The sequence below is a fragment of the Equus przewalskii genome, chromosome 27, assembly GCF_037783145.1.
Source record: "Equus przewalskii isolate Varuska chromosome 27, EquPr2, whole genome shotgun sequence".
In the NCBI taxonomy this organism is placed as follows: domain Eukaryota; kingdom Metazoa; phylum Chordata; class Mammalia; order Perissodactyla; family Equidae; genus Equus; species Equus przewalskii.
In genome coordinates, this window is record NC_091857.1 from 1151677 (window position 1) to 1172533 (window position 20857).

Here is a 20857-nt window from a genome sequence, read left to right on the forward strand (position 1 = left end):
TCAATACAAGTGAATTCATCTCTCAATTTCTCTATTAGCCTTTTAAAATTTTTAATGTAGCTGCATTCATAAAAGTAATTGAATCAATGTATCTAAATCCAGGAGTTATACGTTATAAGTAATATAAAACTATTTATAGAAAAATAATTGTATAATATGTAACTATTATATGATACAATATATAATTATATATAAATTTGTGTTATATGTAATACAAAACTAATCTTTCAAAATCGTTTCTTTTAAAAAATGAATCTTGCTTATTTCTCTTATCTGTATACCAAAAGCATGTGTTGTGCAGTAAGAGAAAGTTTGTCATTGTAAGACGGTTTTCTATTTATTTTTATGGCAGCATTTTCTATCAAGAACTTCCTTAAGAAACATTTCTCCAATTCTGAAAAAATGTGAGGGAGGGGCTGGCTCCGTGGTCAGTAGTTAAGTTCCCACGCTCCGCTGCAGGCGGCCCAGTGTTTCGTTGGTTCGAATCCTGGGCGCGGACATGGCACTGCTCATCAAAACACGCTAAGGCAGCGTCCCACATGCCGTAACTAGAAGGACCCACAATGAAGAATATACAACTATGTACCGGGGGGTTTGGAGTGAAAAAGGGGAAAAAAAAAAGTGAGGGAGTTTTATTTTTACCCTTTGATGCATGTGCATTATGATTATATTTTTTTCTAAATTTCTCAAAAGAACTATTTTCACATTGCCTTTTCCATTATCCAATTAAACCAGAACCTCTTAAAATTGTACATGTATTTATCACTCTAAAGCAATCAGAATAGTTCTCTAATTAGAACTCAGTGTTCTCATTGCACACTTGAATGGCTTTTTTCCTCAGTTGTCATTTTTTCTCACTCTTTCACAGCTTTTGATAACATGGTTCATCCTATCGACTTTTGGAAAATTCCTTGACATGTGGTTTTTGCGACGGTCTAAGTTGCATCCCTAACTCCGATGCCCCTTGTTCCTGCCTGCCATTCCACATCCTCCACTCTGCAGTTGGCACTGTTCTCCAAACCTCTGGCTAGAGACTGTTTGCTTTCTCTCTAGGTGGAAGTCTATGCACTGGGTTAATGTTCTGAGATATTAACGGACATTTCATACATTTTTCCTTGTAGAATTGCCATGCACTGGCATTGCCTGACTAACAATCCCCTTATAAGGAGCCTGAAATCTCCATTAGTTGCCACTGCAGCTTGTTAGATAGAATGGCATCATGCACTCATTTCAATTAGCTTCCTGGCTCTTGTAGACATTTGAGTTAGTGACTTCTGGACTGAGCAACTAAGACATTTAGAGGCTTCAGAAAGATCCCTGGGCCCCAAGGCAGGACAGAAGCAGCAAGGAGAAGCTCAAAAGTACAGTCTGGCAGGGGCCAGCCTTGTGGCGGGCGCAGTAGTTAGGTTCTCACATTCCGCTTCAGTGGCCCAGGGTTCGAGGGTTCAGATCCTAGGTGTGGACCTACACACCACTTGTTGAGCCATGCTATGGCAGGCGTCCCACATATAAAGTAGACAAAGATGGGCACACATGTTAGCTCAGGGCCAATCTTCCTCAGCAAAGAGAGGAGGATTGACAGCAGATGTTAACTCAGGGCTAATCTTCCTCAAAAAAAAAAAAAAAGTAACTACAGTCTTGGCAGATTGAGAGGAGGGAATGTCTCAGTGTCAACCATCGTGGATCAACCCCCTCGCTCTTCATAGGTGAGAGCTTCCTGATAATCTATGGGACATAGCAGCTTTAATTAGAAATTAAATAATTATAGAAAAGTAAAAAAGGTTATATTTATGGTGAAAACCAGCATTACTAGAATGATATTTCTACCTATTAAGCATGTTTCTGACTGTTGCTTCTTTCATTATCTTTACAGAGAGAATGCGCTAAACTGTACGCCTTGCTTTGACTTAAACGTCTCCCCCAGATTGAGATGTGAACTTCCAGCATCTTGTGGGACTTGGTCTCGTTGTGTCCACAATGCTTGTCTGCCTCACCAACTGTTCTTCCTTCTGCCCTTCCTACCCCTGGCAACGAGATTCCCATTCTCATAGCTCTCCACGCTCAGAGCCTGCAAGTAGTCCCCTGTACTTTCTCTGTCATTCTGTACATCTCATCCGTCGCCAGTCACCAGTAATACTCATTTCAGCAAAACTTTTTGAATTTGCATATTTTCCTTTTATTTCCTCTCCTCTACCCTAGCATAAACCCTTTCTGAGACTACTGAAATCACCTCATAACTCCCTATCATGGACCTCTATCCCTCCAGCCCTTCTTAGGTGTAGCTGCCAGAGAACTAGTCCACAGGCACAGCGCAACATATCACTTGAGTATCTTCAATGGCTCTCCTCTTCCTCATGGATGAAGTCCAAATTTCTATAGATGGCATTAAATCTTCCATTATCTGATGAAAGCATCTCTCAGGCTCCTTCTTCTAATTTCCTTTTCCATCCTATATTCCAGCAGAATTGTAAGTTCTTATTCTGGCACATCCTGACATCTGCTTAGACACCTTCTCCACCACCAGCAATGATCTTCACAAAGACACTCTCAGTGGGAGGTTCCGTGGGAATGATTCTGTTAGGAATCATTAACTCTAAGGTTGAAAATTGAACTGACGCATTATAGAAAGATTTCTGTAAATGTATATGAAATAAATGTTATCATAAAACTTACTAGACTCAGGAAAACTCTGGAAACATCATCCCTAAAGAATTTATTGTTTTTCCTGAAGGACTTTATAGGCATAATTCTACATATTGATCTGAATAACCAAGTCATTCAGAAACTTGACTCCTCGGTACCATCCACAAACTCAGATGGGGACAGTTTCCAATTGTATTTTGAGAAAGATGTTTCTGGAATTGAGTTGACAGAAAGGCACAGTTATGTGAAATTTTGCTTGGGAAAATATTTTAAACTTTTCCCATTTTGACTAATGTCTGCAGAAACTTGTGTAATGAATAGAACAAAATCAGAAATGTTTTTCTAAAATTTGCATGTTCTTTTTGAAATGGAGATTTACTATTATTTCACCAAGCATGTATTCATGTGCTTAGATATTTATTGAGTTTCCACTATTAACCTGGCACAGTAATACAAGAGAAGCCTGGGTATCTGATCTCAGAGGGCTTAGACTTTACTGGGGAACGGATACTTAAAAAGGACACACGGATACTTAAAAAGGACACGCGCAACAGAATTAAACTGTGTTGCCAGAGAATGCTTCAATGAATTCAAGATCAAGAAGCTGCTCCCTGAAGGATGCAAAGGAGCATCTAAAAAAGGGAACAGCATGTGCTGTTGTCTTCATATCTGAAATGCCCTGGCTTTCTGAAGGAATTTCAAGTTGGCTACTGAGGCGTGTTGTTTAAGTGACAGCGGCACAGGTTGAAAGGTAAAAATGCCCCTCTCCTCACTCTTTCACCCCTCCCCCGACAAAGCAGTCTTGTAACTCAAATCACTTCTCTGCTTCAAATGCCATAATGGATCCCTCGTGCATTTCAACAAAGAGTCCAGTCTTCACCAGGCCTGGGTAACCTCAACCGCTCTGGCTTCTGTTTGCCTTCTTAGACTCACGGCAGACTCTTGCCTTCCCTGCTGTTCTTGCTGTGGAACCCTTCTGCAGCTTCCTATAAGCCTCCAAGCCCATTTACAGTTTCTTTTCCCCATGTCAAGAATATCTTTTTTGGGGGGTGGGGGTGGGAGCCTTCTTTAAACAGCTGGCTCTTCTCCTTTCGTTAAGTCTTAGATCAATATCACCTCCTCAGAGGGCTCTTTCCCAACCACCTTTTATTATCTATCCCAACCGTCCAGGTCCTTACTATAATATATTGTTTATTGTACATTTTCTATAATGTAAACTACAGGAAGGCAGGGACCATATTTGTTTTCTTCACAGTTCTCCAGAGTCTACCCATGCCTAGCATCTAGTAGATTGTCACACAACAAATAGTTGTTGAAAAACTGAGTAAATGAACATTTGAATAAAAGAAATGACATTGAAGAAGCAGGGCTATTTAAGCCATCAAAAGGAGTTTGGAATTTTTTCTAAGTGTAATGGGAATTCAAAATTATAAACACATCACCAAGATTTTATCATATATTATTTGATAAGAAAATTCTGAAGTCTATGTGAAAAGATAGGAGGTTACTGCAGTGGTCTAGGTCAGAAGGGGCAAGGGAGAGAGACAGATCATGTGACCCGGTGATCACCTGGATCAAAGTGTGGAGAGCAAGAAAGTTGTGCCAAGGCTTGTTCTGACCCTGATCCTGCAAATGAATAGGTGCTGATGTGCTCAACTAAATTACGAAGGCATTGGAAGGACGAGGCGACTGGGAGCAAATAAAAAGATAAACTTTCAGAATATTAAGTTTGAGATGTCTGTGAGACTCGTATTTGAGAAGTTTGGCTGTGAGGGTGCTAGAAAAATGAACAAGTTGTTGGCAGAGATGTGGGGCTGGCAGAGGTGATGTTAAGAAACAGTATTTCTTAAATTCATCAATGATAAAAATGACCTGGAGTTTTTATCAGATGTCCAAATACCAGTCCCCTTTCCTAGAGATTCTGAATCAGTAGCTTGAGATAGGCCCGGATAGTTGTATACTTAATAAGTTCCCCAGTGCTTCTTATCGCCAGGGAAATTTGAGAAACAACGTACTAGAACATAGTTCTATGACAATGATCCTGCAGAAAGAAAGAGCTGGATCTGCAAGAGAGACACAGAAAGAGAGATGAGGGCTGGGGTGAGAGGATTTGTCTCTGGCAAGCAGAGGGATACTCCTCCATTCCTCTCTTCTAATCAGAGGAAAGAAGGATATGATGGGTGGACAAAGTACCAGTAGGTTTTTATCTTGGTGCTGGAATTTACCATCTGATGATTGTATTTTCTCAATAAAGTATGTGACAAGGGCATCGCTAGAAAGTTAAAGGGAATGAATTTAATCAGCGATGAAAAAGGATGAAATAATCATTATCAAAAGTGGGAAAGCAAATTTTCCAAAGAAAAAAAAGATTGTTGCTAATAAATTTATACTGATACAAACCTCCTAGTTGTGTATTTTAATGGCAATAAGTAAACATATGAAAACAATTTCAAAAACTTTTATATTAAATGAATTAAGCTGGATGGTAATTCTTAGAAAAATATTTATGTGTTCCCTAAAATTACACGTGTTATGACAAAACACATGTAATTAATTCAGGTATTAAAGAACATATGTTAGGAGAAAATATATTCAACAGATTTCACGAAGAATGGAAAAATGAATTTAAGAAGTTTGTTAAAATCTGACACTAAGGCATGCTCTGACATACTATAATCTAATATTAAGACTATTTTCCCACATAATATTGGAGTTAAATATTGCTAGATCATATTGTATGAGTTAGTCTTTATATAGATAACAACATCCTGTGGAAAGGATTTGAATGTCTTTTTTATGATATGGAAAGAAGTGAAAAGATGTTCTTTTTTGCTATGATTGCTGTTGAGTAAAGATCAAAAGAAATGGCTTCAGGGTGCAAAATGAGGACCGTATGTCCCAGGGAGGGACAGATTTGTTATCCTGCTAGTTGTTAAACTGTCAGGTGGACTTCCAGAAGAGTCTGAGTAGTCTCTCTCTGTCGAGTTTAAGACAGAGATTCATCCTTACAGGATAAATTACGGGTGGTTATATCTATTAAGACTATATCACCAGGTTCAATCTTAGTGACCTCTAAATATTATTTCCAACAAATACTCTATGAATCTTAAATACTGAGATTAAGACTTTGATTTAGATTTCCCTTATTCAACTTATTCAAATATAAAGTAAAAAGTGGATCATGTGTGCTCCAAATAATTATTCCTAGTAAGCTAAAAAATCATATACTCTGTCATAAAGTGCATTAGCAAATGCTCTACGAATTTGAAAGTCATGACTTTTGGTGATTGTTGGTAAAGAGTGCAAATGTGCAAGAAAGAAACAAGAAAAAAAAAGTCCTCCCAATAAGGCATTACATTGTGCCTTTTACACATGGGTCACAGTAAATCATCATTATGTAGCATTTATATATCCTAGTTACTACTGTGAATTTATGTGCACACACAGTGTAGTTCTCTTACTAAAACTCTGTAGCTTTTCTATAAAAGCACACATTATCAAAATGTACAAGAACTGTTTCTCTCTTATGTATATAAGGAAAATATAAATCATTAAATCAGACAGATAGCTCTGCCTTTAGTTTCTCTGAGAAGCAGCAAATATATTAACACTTCTTTTCTTCACATATGGCCCCTGACAAAATTCATCTCCCCTTCCTCATTTCTTCCATTGCACTTTGTACGTACACTTTAATTTACATTCCTCAAAGTCATTAAGAGAACTCCCTGATTCTTAACTGGAAGAATATGCATAAAATCTAATGGATGATGTGCCTTCTGGATTGCATTATTGCTATGATATATTGACATTTGTGGTGCTGTCTGGGAACACTGATATTATTTTACTCTTAGTTTTATCCTCGACAGTACTGACCAAAGTAATTGACACATAATAAGGGTTAAATAAATATTTGTTTAATTAAGTTGGGGGAAATTGTACTCTGCTAGCCAGTGCAATGTTTTAGAAGCACTGTTATTTCGGAAGCTTTATTTTAAATGAGGAATGAATCAGGACTTCACTGGAATTCCCCACCACTCCAGATTTCCTTTTTTCTTTTTTGTTTAAATAATAGAGATTGAAAAGGAGCTATGTGTACAAGGTTTCTATTTTCCAAAGACTTAAACAAGCCTGATTGTAGACTCACTTCTAGTCAAGATGAAAGTTAAAAATCTTAGAGTTTCATCATTATCATTAAATAGTATGAGATTTCCTCCTGAAAGACTAAAAAGGAAAACACATCAATCCAATCTTGAGGAGTATAAGAGTCAAAGAATGCAGTTGGGGGAATGAGAAAAACAAATTAATGCCTTGGAGATGGAAACTATATTCATTTCAGAGAGAGTGCAGGATGCCGGCTCTAAAGCATCACCTTGCCGCTGCGCTGGTGACGACCTTCAGACTTCCCGGGTTCCGGATCAGCTTGTCCAGGATGCTGACGATCTGCTCAAACTTGGGCCTGTTGTTCCTGTCTTTCTGCCAGCAGTCCAGCATCAGCTGGTACAATGCAGCTGGGCAGTCCATGGGAGGCGGCAGGCGGTAGCCCTCATCCACAGCTTTAATTACCTGTGTGCAAAGCAAAGTTTCCGGGGACTTAAGAGAGGCAACTTCTTTTACTTCTTCATGGGCAGGGCACACTCATGAATATTTTAATGCTAAGTGAAAAAAATCTCCTTTTAAGTTGCTTAAAAGGATAATAACTTATCCAATAAATGTTATTCATGCCCAAGAATATTATATAAAGAAAGACCAAGAGAAAGTGAATTTAGGGAAAAAAGTTTGCAAAAATACTTTTCAGATTAAAATCAAAAGAAATGTTCTATGATAAAAAAATTATATGAGTTACAAAGAAATTATTATTTGGTAATACAGATTTCTATGGAACTAAATATGAATGAAAGCAGAAAGAATCAGTATAAAGATTTTAGTTATACCACAGTTCAGATGGTACCTTCCAAATCATAGGAAGTTCCTTTGGTAAAAGCTCATGTGCTCACGATTAAGTAATTATTCCATTAGCATTTTCTAATCATATAAATCAGTGATTTTCGAACTTTCCTGTGGATCCGACTCATCTGGAGGACTTATTAATATGCAGATGATTCACCTCGGATCCCATAACTCTGGGGTAAGGCCTGAGAATTGGCATTCCTACAAATTCCTAGGCCATGCTAAAGTTGCTGGTCCAGAAACAACACTTTGAGATCCTCTTATGTCAGAGGTTTTAGAAAATAGAGATGTGGAAAAGTGAGTGTGATTTTCCCAGTGCTATTATAGTAACTTGTTTGAAAAAGCACAGAAAAGTTTTTATATCCAAGCACACTCAAAGCCAGTTTATACGTGGGGAGTAGGAAGTGATTAAAAGCATCTGGGCTTCCTTCTGATGGATCTTTGAGCTGATGCTCACAGCCTCTGGCTAAGCACCAAGAAATATCTCTGAGTGCTGATCCCATATGCCAATACCATCCTTTTCCTAAGCATTAGCAAACATAACTCATGAGAACAAAAATCCTTTTGAAAAATCATATCACACTTATAATAGAAAGTTAAAGATTATTTTCTCCATCCAGAGACTTCAATTTGTGTAACTAAATTCATGCTCAAGTTTAATGCATTATGAGAAACAGCATGCTAGAGATTGGTTGTTTTGTCTGACTTTGGGATATACTATATTTTCAGCAAACAAAATATTGACATAGATGCATTAATTAAATCTACAAAAGATGACAGAAGTGCATCTTACTAATGTTATGTAGAAACAATTTTGTAGCAAAAATACTTCAAACACTCTCTGATATCTATTAGTTATCTTGTTAGTCACTTCTTTCATTACACTGTGTTACAAATGTCTTCTTTTTGTCTCATTTCTAAAGCCCTGTTTGAGAGAAAAATGTAAACTAGTAAGAGAAATTCAATTAACATCCTTGCATGATTTGGAAACAATTTCATTTCTTCTAAGTATTCTATTTCAGTGTCACAAACTGGGAGCCACCTGGTTTCATTATGCTCCACTTCCTTGCAGAGCTTGATCTCTTAATCTGAACCCATAACTCATAGACTACAAATACTTACGTCCTGATTGGACATCTCCCAGTATGGTCTCTCTCCATAGGACATCACCTCCCAGAGAACAATCCCGTAACTCCACACGTCGCTGGCTGATGTGAATTTGCGGTAGGCTATAGCTTCTGGTGACGTCCACCGGATTGGGATCTTCCCTCCCTTTGAACATAAATCATACGCACAAACATGATCGATGCATAAACCATAGACTATACATTATAATCTGAAATCTGATTGGATGTGTCAGGGCATTTCACCTCTGAAATGGAATGCAGGTTTCTGCTGATATATCTTGATACTCTGTTTTAATTCAGGCGGGAGTGAGTGACATACTAGTTAGTCCAATGTTTACTTCCAATCAATTTGGGAGAATTTTGAAAAGATGAAAGGAAAAAAATTGAAAATTGATTAAATACTGACATTTTATATCAATTATGGTGCATTAATTAATCATCTGCAACAAAGCAGGTTGAAGTAGATGTGCTGTACTGCATATTAGAATTGAATGGGGTACCTCAAATAAGCCTTTAGTGATTTAACATAGATTTATGCTTGACAAACAGTCTTAGTTCAGAATGCGAGTAAGTTAGTATTTGTAAAGAACTTATACCACTCCTTGACACATAAGTTCTTATAGGTATTTGTTAACCACATAAATTCAAAATAAAATTAAATTTCTAAAAGCTCTCTTCAATACATTAATCAATCGTCTTAATTAATTCACTCAGTGTCTCACTCCATCACTAATCACTGAAGTACCTTCCACATACTAGGTAGGCACAATATGGACTAGAAAGCTATATTAACTACATTCCCAGAACTTACAGTCTAGGGGAGAATATTGCTTTTATGAGTTATGGGAGACATAAAAGTATAACTCCCATGGAATTTGCTCTCAGTTTAATAAATACATTTAATAAAGAAGTGCCGAGTAGCAACCATATGGGAAGTATTATGCTAGTCATTCTGGATGAGACAAATATAAATAACATACTGGCCTTTCTCTTTGGAAAATATCAGGCAAATAATAATGATAATTAGTTGTTATGAAGAACTAAATGCAGAAAGAAGTAAGTATCTAGTGCTTTGCTTCTCAAACTTTACAATGCAGATGAATTATGTGGGGCTGGCTCTCATTAGAGTGAAAATTCTGATTCAGTAGTTCCAGAGTAGTGTAGCCAGGGTCTGCATTTCTAAAAAGCTCCAGGTGATGCTGATCATGGACCTTACACTGAGTAGGAAGGCAGTAGGAGGCTGCTGTGACCCAGAGCATGAAGTCAAGACTCTCACTAGAGAGACTGAGGAGATCAAATATGAATTGAGCCTTGAAAGATGTATTAATTTTTGATAGAACAACAGCAAAAAAAAAAAAGGCTGCATGTTCCAGAGACTTCATATCATCAAAATCTTAAGCCGTATTCACCAACTGTGTTCCATTGACATGGTACCTCACGGCGCTTTACTGGTTCTGATGTAACGCTAAAGGGGGACAATATATTGTTTTAAAGACATGGATTGGCACCTTAGGAGGTAAGTTATCAAATCTCATCATGCCTGAATTTTCTCATCTGTTGCTGGGAAAAGAAATAGTACTGGTTCATAGCCTTGTTGTGGGGCTGAATGACAAATTTCAGTACACTCTTTAGCATAGTTCTTGGCAGATAGTAAAGTCTCAAGAAATATTAGCTTAATACTCTCATTCTCTGAGGGAAATGGCAGAAATCAAAGCAAAGAGGAGGAAAATGTATGTTCTGGAAGAACAGTTTCTTGTGTGATAACACTGCAGTGTGTGTGGAGGAATGTAATGGGAGAGGACGGGAAAAGGATAAATTGGGATTTATCACAGGTATACGGAGAAAGTTTAATCCTGTGGAGGAGAGTGGGGTATGTGATTAGACGCTCTCAGTAAACTTGACACTTCTCTTTGATGTTCTCGCACAAGTGCGCTGTTCAGAGAGAGCACTGCCAGAAGAACTTTGAAGGAGTTCTTCTTTGAAGGAAGGGCTTACACTGGGTTTTGAAGAACTCACGAAACTGTAGAGAAGTGGGCACAGAGAGGGACTGTGTACAGCTTTCTTGAGAAGCTACCAGCCTAAGGGTAGTCGTGATTTATATTGGGGAAGTAAGATAAATCAAGTTGGAGAGATGGGAGCAAGACCAAGAAAGCCTTGGGAGTGAGTGAGACGCCATAGTGCTCAACATGCCTTTGTGTAATGATAGTCTAGAGCCAGAAGAACAAACAGACCACGTTGGCAGGCATGTAGATGAGAGGGCTTAAGGTCTCAGAAGTTTCCTCTTTCTTTTCCTTCTGACTCACACTCACTCATTCATTCTTTTCCCTACAGTTTGTATTTTTTCAATAAAAATTTAAAAGATCCTTCTACATATTTAAATTTGGAGGTTCTCTTTCCAAGCCTAATATTGTTTTTCTGCCAATACATTCAATCTTAAACATATATTAATAGCATTTTTAAACAGCCAAATTAACTTATTTGCACCTGACTAGACCAAGTTTGGGTTTTAAGGTCAAGACTTCAAATATTACTCCATAAATTTGATGAAAACAGAATTATACATGTGACATTTAACAAAATCTATTCAGGATGACAAATGGAATCATTGGGTGTACTTTCTCTCCCCTAAAGAGCTCCAAGAATTAACCAACGTCAAACAAAGCTGGATTCATGGGGCAAAGAAATGATAATATTTTAAAATAAAATTTTAAAATAAGCTAAATGTCTTATTTCTTCTACAGACACTTTGAAATTTCATTTCCTTTGCCCAGAACCAAAGAACTGAAAGCATAAAAATGGCAGTAAAAAAAAAAAAAGAAATCCCTTTCCATGCTGAAAACTTTCTATCTTTTTAGAAAATGTAAGGCACAGATATAGGTCATATTACCAAGATCCCTAGTTAAAATTAAAAGACAGACATCAAAAAAACAATAGATTGTGGCTGGCCCAGTGGCACAGTGGTTAAATTCACATGCTCTGCTTTCGCAGCCCGAGGTTTGCTCATTTGATCCTGGGTGAGGACCTAGTACCACTTGTCAGGCCACGCTGTGGCGGCATCCCGCATAAAGTAGAGGAAGATTGGCACAGATGTTAGCTCAGCAACAATCTTCCTCAAGCAAAAAGAGGGAGATTGGCAACAGATGTTAGGTCAGTGTCAATCTTCCTCATACACACACACAAAAAGCCTAAAAATCCCCACAATAGATTGATGACAACTATGAACAAGAAGCCCACTTGTTGTGTTTTACTTCAACCAGGATTAAAATGGTTCAGGACAAAGTTGTTTCACCTTAAGTGCTTCATCGCTATTTTCCAGAGAGAGAAGTGTTGAGCATATTTTAATGAAATTTCTTCAAATAGTGAAATACTGGAAACTGACTCCTTTTAGGAAGAACATAGCCATGCCTGTGTTTAAGCCTGGAAGAATATTTTCACCTGCTGTTCTGGATACGGACATAAATGCCATTGGATGGGTCTCTGCTGCAATAGCCACACCCATCTCTCCAAGGGGAGCTTCCCTCTCCACAGTCTCTTACCTTGACTGGGCCTCCTGCAGTGCGCTCTCCATTGTAGCACATGGCTACACATTCAAGCAAATTATTTCCAGAATGATTTCCCAGTCAAGTGCTACCTATTTGCTTTCACTGTGCAAATCCTATTAAAATGTTGTCTAAAACCCACACAAAGAAGAAATGTGTTTGAAAAAAATGTATGGTAAATTATTTTAATGACAGCACTAAGATTTTTAATTCTACTCACTTGCTAATATGTTTTGTAATTATTGCAGTTTGCTGAACACATACAAACAAACACACATTATTGTTAGGATAACAGCTTCAAACTTTTCAATATAACACTTTCTGAATCACTGGCTGATCAAATAATTCTTGTACTATCTTTATCTTTGCACTAATTCTTAACAAAATATTATGGCTCTTAGATCACTGTGCTCCTTTGGCAAGTATGTTGTCCCCACTGTACAGTATTCACCTCTGAAATGACGAAAAAGCTACTCCCTACAATAACGGCCAGCTTTGGAAATGTAGCTAATGGCCTTTTACTTATTTGTCATTCAGGTTTTTAATCTAAATTTTCCTCTGTATCCTAACCATATCAAAACTGGAGTTGCTGCTCTTATGAGAAAGCATAAGGAAGCAGGAAAATTTTACTTTTTTCATTTTATTCTGACTAAATGAGTGGCATCCTATCAGCTCGACAATTAAACCAGTTTGCAAAGTAAATGTTTCCTTAACTTGTGTAGAAGCTTCCATTGATCAACCTCTTAGTGTACTAGCTCATTTCCTTAGTTGCTGGGCTGTGTTTCAGGTCATTGTTTAGTGAGTGCATATACTTAAAAGTAAATATGTTTATTTTAATTACAAATAGAAAACTCTTAATTCGTATTTTCCTATATCATATCCATACAACTCATTGAAAATGAACAGGCTAATTTGAACTCTATTTAGAAGACATTGTGAATGAATGAGTATAGTTTGTCTTTGCATAATGCTGTTGTTGAAGCCTCTAACTAGTTTTTAACCCCTGGCCACCAGGATACCCCAACCCCAGAATTTTAAGCCTAGAATATGGTTCATATAGCTGCTAAAAAAAATCAGACTCATAATTTTATAAATTTTTTACTTTCTCCATGATTGGCAAATAACATCAAGTCACTCTGGCTTTAAATGAGACAAAAATAAACTAACATGGTGAGCACTTAATTTGAAATCAAACAACAGGAGAGACTCCAAACTGGCAAGATCATTATAGACTCTGAGGAAGGATGAATGTATATGTGATCACAAACTCTTTAAATTCAACCCTGCAGTTTCAAGTTCTTTACATTCAACACTAGCAAAATGAATTCAAGTAGTACCTCTTGTCTTATCCATTGCCATAAATAAAATTAGGGTGCCTGAACCATATCTGGAAATCAGGAGCCTAGGGAAAGCTGAATAGATTATAATGCTGATGATGACTAGCATAAGCGACATGAGCCTGTGCTCGTTGCAGAGAGAAATTGTCTTTTTTAGAAAATATCTTGGGCAGAGTCGCGTCTCAACAAATGCTCGTTCACTTTCATTGAATTGAATTCCCTTTCTCCTAAATGCACACTGCTCTTTTTCCGTGGGAGACTTCTTCCCTGTCTGCTTTTTGTCACCAGCAAACTTAGTTGAACATCCTGGGTAAATGCAAACTCATCAGCGGTACACCTGGGAAGCTTCTAGGCCAACTTGGATGCTCCATTTTCTGTGATCCTTCTACTGCTTCATTGTCCTGACTGGACCAGGATATCCAGGGGAGGAACTGCCTTTCTTCCTTCATCTCTGCACTCCCACAGTTTAAAACAGAAGTGTGACTTTTTGGCTCTTCTCTATATATCACCTTGATTCCCAGAGAAGTGTGTAATTTTATTGAGAAATAATATGATTAATTATTCTATGGACTTAGCATAGTGGATTTTACTGAAGGTTTTTGATAACTTTGAGTATTTTTAAAGTATTTAGTTCAGTTTTAGAAAATAATACATTGAATCTAGTTTTTCAGAATATATGTAAATATTAAGTAAGTATGAGCAAATATATTGTATTATATATATAATAATAGCTTTAAAAATCATTCTAAAACTTAACTGTCTCAGCAACCTAAAATAACCAGAGAGAAGGCTGACAGTCCTTTGGTGAAAAGAAACTCACCTGGTGGGCTGCGGGGGCATTTCAGTGAGAGAAGGGACCTCTCTGGAGACTGAGACATTGGTGAAGGCCATTGTTCTGACCTGGTCCATGCGTGCTGACACAGACCCCAGCAGGTGCCATTGAGGTTCTTCCCCTGGTCTGTTAGCCCAGGGGGCTGCCACAACCACTAGAGGAGCAGGCAGCCCATGCTGGGACCCACCCTGCCCAAAAGCAAGCCATCAGCTACTTGTTGGCCTGTGTTACCTGGGTGACTTGATCCTCCACAGGCAGGCGAGCATATGCCCCTCTGTGTGGCAGAGCCTGTGTGAGGACCAGGTGAACTGTGGGGGGCATTGGTGGAGATGTGGGGCCCTCTGCAGTGGGGTGTCAGGGTACGCTCCAGGGGCTTTGGAACTGTGCACAGACCAGGACTGTGTTGACAGTGTGTGTGGTCCTGTAGGGGGTGAGGCTTCTCAGTGGCATAAGACCTGTGCTTCACAAATAGCCATAAAACGGATCAGCCCCACCTTGCAAAGCCTGAAACAATTGAATGCTCCTGTGCCTAGGGCTAGCCCCACTCAGCTGCACTCCTAAGAGAACTGACAACAGCCTAGTAGGCCTGAGGCCTATAGCAACTGTAAGCCCCTAAACCTAGCAACAAGCTACACTGGGTACCTACCCAATTAACAGGAAAACTGCAACAGGAATGTGCTGTTAGACCTTGTAGCCAACAGTGCTGAGGCTCCCCAAACCAGATTTACAAACAGCTGGCCAGGGAAGGAAAGACTAGACTCCCTTTGTACATGCATTAAGAGCAACCCTGCCACAGCAGAAGGACACAAGTAGCCCACAAAGGGGTCACTCCTGTATTTTTGGGGGCTGGTGACAAGAGGGAAGCACACTGCTGGGCCTCAAAAGGCATCTCTTACATAAGCCCACTTCTTCAAGCTCAGGAGAAATAGCCAACTCACCTAATACATAGATATAAGCACAGAGAAAGAGGCATAATAAGGAGACAAATGAATACATTCCAAGCAAGGGAATAGGACAAAACCCCAGAAAAAGGACTAAATAAAGCAGAAATAAGAAACCTCCCCAACATAGAGTTCAAAGAAAATCTCATAAGGATGTTCACAGATATTAGGAGAAGACTAGATGAACACAGTGACCTCATGAACAAAGAACTAGAAAATATAAAAATTAGCCAATCATAAATGAAGAATACAATACTGGAAGTGAAAAATTCACTAGAGGGACTCAATAGCAGAGTAGAGGATACAGAAAATGGATTAGCGAGCTAGATCAAAGACTAGAGGAAATCATTCAAGCTGAACAGAAGAAAGAAAAAAGAATTACACAGAATGAAAACAGTTTAAGGGAACTGTGAGACAATATCAAGCACACTAACATTCATATTATAGGTGTCCCAGAAGGAGAAGAGAGAGACAAAGGGGCAGAAGGTTTATCTGAAGAAATAATAGCTGAAAATTTTCCTAACCTAAGGAAGGAAACAGACATCCAAGTACAGGAAGCGCAGAGAGCTCCAAACAAGATAAGCCCAAAGAAGCCCACACCAAGACACATTATAATTAAAATGTCCAAAATTAAAGATAAAGAGAGAATCCTAAAAGCTGCAAGAGAAAAGCAACAGTTGACATACAAAGGAAAGCCCATAAGGTTATCAGTGAACTTCTCAGCCAAAACTCTACAGGTGAGAAGAGAATGGCATGATGTATTTAAAGTGCTAAAGGAAAAAACCTACAGCTAAGAATACTCTATCCATCAAGGTTGTCATTCAGAATGAAAGTAGAGATAAAGAGCTTCCCAGACAAGCAAAAATTAAAGAAAATTATCACCAAGAAACCAATTCTACAAGAAATGCTGAAGGGACTTATTTAAGTGAGAAAGCGATAACCACAAGTACGGATAAAAAATTTATCAATGCCCCCCCCCCCAAAAAAAAAACAGGCAAGAAAATCACTGGTAAAGGTGAAAATATAGTAAAGGTAACAAATCAACCACCTGTGAAGATAAGAAGAAGGATAAAAGACAAAGTACCAAAATTACCTATTTCAATGATAAGAAGGGATGAGGGGAGTGAAAAAGTAGAGCTTTCAGAAAGAGGTTAAGCTAAAGAGCATATCAAGTGAATATAGACTGTTATATACACAGAATATTATATAGGTTCCTCATGGTAATCAAAAATCAGAAACCTATAGTAAGTAAGAAAATAAGTAAGACAAAAGAAATCAAACATACTACTAAAGAAAGCCATTAAACCACAAGGGAAGAGATTAAGAGAAAAAGAAAAGAACAGAGAAGAACTACTAAAATACACAGAAAAAAGGTAACAAAATGGCAATAAATACATGTTTATCAATAGCTACTTTAAATGTCAATGAATTAAATGCTCCAATCAAAAGCCATAGGGTGGTCAATTGGATTAAAAAACAAGACCCATATATATGCTGCATACAAGAGACACACTTCGGACCTAAAGACATTCACAAACTGAAACTGAAAGGATGGAAAAAGATATTCCATGCAAATGGCAAAGAAAAGAGCAGGGGTAGCAATACTTATATCAGACAAAATAGACTTTAAAACAAAAACTGTAACAAGAGACAAAGAAGGGCACTACATAATGATAAATGGAACAATCCAACAAGAAGTTATAACACTTGTAAATATCTATGCACCCAACATAGGAGTACCTCAATATATAAAGCAATTATTAACAGACATAAAAGGAGAAATAGACAGTAACACAATAATAGTAGGGGATTTTAATACTCCACTTACACCAATGGATACATCATCCAAACAGAGTATCAATAAAGAAATGCTGGCCTTTAAATGACACATTTAACCAGATGGACTTAGTGGATACATATAGAACATTTCTTCCAAAAACCACAGAATTTATATTCTTTTCAAATGCACATGGAACATTCTCCAGGATTGATCACATATTAGGCCACAAAACAATCTCAATAAATTTAAGAAGATCATAATAATACCAGGCATCTTTTCTGACCACAAAGGTATGAAACGAGAATTCAACTACAGGAAGAAAATCAGAAAAGCCACAAAAATATGGAGATTAAACAAAATGCTATTAAGCAATGATTGGGTCAATGAAGAAATCAAAGGAGAAATCAAAAAATTCCCGGAGACAAAAGAAAATGAAAATATGCCATGTCAAAATCTATGAGATAGAGCAAAAGTGGTTCTAAGAGGGAAGTTTATAGCAATTCAGGCCTACCTCAACGAAGAAAAAAAATCCAAAATAAACAATCTAACAGTGCATCTAAGGGTACTGGATAAAGAAGAAAAAACAAAGCCAAAAATCAGCAGAAGGAAGGAAATAATAAAAATTAGAGTAGAAATAAATGAAAAAGAGACTAAAGAAACAATAGAAAAAATTAATGAAACCAAGAGCTGGTTCTTTGAAAAGAGAAACAGAATTGAGAAACCCTTAGCTAGACTCACCAAGAAAAAAAGAGAGAAGGCTCAAATAAATACAATCAGAAATGAAAGAGGAGAGACTACAAAGGACACCTCAGAAATACAAAAGGTAATAACAGAATACTATGAAAAGCTATATGCCAACAAATTGAACAATCTAGAGGAAATGGATAAATTCTTAGAAACATACAACCTTCCAAAACTGGACCAAGAAGAAGTAGAGAATTAGAATAGACCAATCACAAGTAAGGAGATCGAAACAGCTATCAAAATCCTCCCAAAAAATAAAAGTCCAGGACCAGATGGCTTCCCTGGTGAATTCTACCAAACATTCAAAGAAGACTTAACAGCTATCCTTCTCAAACTCTTCCAAAAAATTGAAGAGGAGGTGAGGCTTCCTAACTGATTCTGCAAAGCCAAGATTATCCTGATACCAAAACCAGACAAGTACAACATGAAAAAAGAAAATTATAGGCCAATATCACTGATGAACACCAGTGCAAAAATCCTCAATAAAATACTAGTAAATCGAATACAACAATACGTTAAAAAGAACATACATCATGATCAAGTGGGTTTCATTCCAGGGATGCAGGAATGGTTCAACATCCGCTAATCTATCAACGTGATACGACACATTAACAAAATGAAGAATAAAAACCACATGATCATCTCAACAGATGAAGAGAAAGCATTTGACAAGATATAGCATCCATTTATGATAAAAACTCAAAATAAAATGGGGATAGAAGGAAAATATTACCACATAATAAAGGCCGTATACGACAAACCCACAGCAAATATCATTCTCAATGGATAAAAACTGAAAGCTATCCCTCTAAGAAGAGGAACGAGACAAGGATGCCCACTGTCGCCACTCTTATTTGGAAGTCCTAGCCAGAGCAATCAGGCAATAAAATCAAATAAAAGGGACCCATATAGGAAAAGAAGAAGTGAAACTGTCATTCTTTGCAGGGGACATGATTTTATATATAGAAACCCCTAAAGAATCCACAAAAAACTTTTAGAAATAATAAATGAATACAGTCAAGTCGCAGGATACAAAATCAACATACAAAATTCGGTTGGATTTCTATACACTAACAACGAAGTAGCAGAAAGAGAAACTAAGAATACAATCCCATTTACAATTGCAACAAATAGAATAAAATACCTAGGAATAAACTTAAGCAAAGCGGTGAACGATCTGTACACCAAAAACTATACAAAATTGTTGAAAGAAATCGAAGACACAAAGAAATGGAAAGATATTCCGTGCTTTTGGATTGGAAGAATTAGCATAGTTAAAATGTCCATACTTCCTAAAGCAATCTATAGATTAAGTGCAATCCCTATCAAAGTTCCAACAACATTTTTCACAGAAATAGAACAAAGAATCCTAAAATTTTTATGGAATAACAAAAGACCCTGAATAGCCAAAGAATTCCTGAGAAAAAAGAACAAAGCTGGAGGTATCACACTCCCTGATTTCAAAATATCCTGCAAAGCCATAGTAACCAAAACAGCATAGTACTGGCACAAAACAGACACACACATCAACGGAACAGAATCGAGAGCCCAGAAGTAAACCCACACATTTATGGACAGCTAATATTTGACAAGGGAGCCAAGAGCATACGATGGAGAAAGGAGAGTCTCTTCATTAAATGGTGTTGGGAAAACTGGAGAGCCACATGCAAAAGAATGAAAGCAGACCATTCCCTTACACCATGCACAAAAATCAGCTCAAAATGGATTAAAGACTTGAATGTAAGACCCGAAACCATGAAACTTCTAGAAGAAAACATAGGCAGTACACTCTTCAACAGTCTTAGCAGCATATTTTCAAGTCCCATGTCTGACTGGGCAAGGGAAACAAAAGAAAAAATGAACAAATGGGACTACATCAAACTAAAAAACTTCTGCACAGCAAAGGAAACCATCAAAAAATGAATAGACAACCTAACAATTGGGAGATGGGTGTGTGCTGTATATCATAACACACACCACCTTCTCCATTGGGAGAAGATATTTGCAAACCATATATCAGATAAGGCGTTACTATCCAAAATATACAAAGAACTCATACATCTCCACAACAAAAAAACCAAGAACCCAATTAAAAAATGGGCACAGGATCTGAACAGAGATTTCTCCAAAGATATACGGATGGCCAACAGGCATATGAAAAGATGCTCAACATCTTTAACTATCAGGGAAATGCAAATCAAAACTACACTGAGGTATCACTTCACTCCGGTCAGAATGGCTATAATTAACAAGACAGGAAACAACAAGTGTTGGAGAGGATGCGGAGAGAAGGGAACACTCGTACACTGCTGGTGGCAGTGCAAACTGGTACAGCCATAGTGGAAAGCAGTATGGAGTATCCTCAGAAAATTAAGACTAGATCTACTATATCATCCAGCTATCCCACTGCTGGGACTTATCCAAAGAATTGAAAACACAAATGCATAAAGATACATGCTCCCCTATGTTCATTGCGGCATTATACACAATAGCCAAGACTTGGAAGCAACCTAAGTGCTCACCAAGGGACGAATGGATAAAGAAGAGGTAGTATATATACACAATGGAATACTACTCAGCCATAAGAATTGATGAAATCTGGCCATTTGTGACAACATGGATGGACCTTGAGGGTATTATGCGAAGTGAAATAAGTCAGAGGGAGAAAGTCAAATACTGCATTGTCTCATTCATAAGTAGAAGATAAAAACAATGTCAAACAAACAAACGAATGGTGGTTACCATTGGGGAAGGAGGGGGAAGGCAAAAGGGGTGATTAGGCTCACGTGTGAGGGGATGGACTCTAATTAGTTTTTGGGTGGTGAACATGATGTAATCTACACAGAATTTGAAATATATTACGATGTACATCTGAAAGCTATATAATGTTATAATCCAATGATAATGCAATAAAATAAAACCATTTAAAAAAATCATTCTATTTCCTGATGTCCTCCTCTTTCCCCT

The 20857-nt window shown here is 37.6% G+C and overlaps 1 protein-coding gene across 3 annotated transcripts in view; it reads right to left on the bottom strand.

The window, feature by feature from the left end:
* Positions 1-20857, bottom strand: part of EPHA3 (EPH receptor A3) — a 366991-nt gene that overhangs the window by 14695 nt on the left and 331439 nt on the right. For 2 of the 3 annotated variants that reach the window (XM_070597347.1, XM_070597348.1), the window contains exons 14-15: positions 8713-8862; positions 7013-7206 (exon numbers count right to left, since the gene is read on the bottom strand). In XM_070597347.1, coding sequence (XP_070453448.1) covers positions 7013-7206; positions 8713-8862 — 344 coding nt within the window. Of the gene's footprint in view, positions 1-7008; positions 7207-8712; positions 8863-20857 lie in introns of those variants that run through there. The other variant, XM_070597349.1, reaches the window with a different exon arrangement.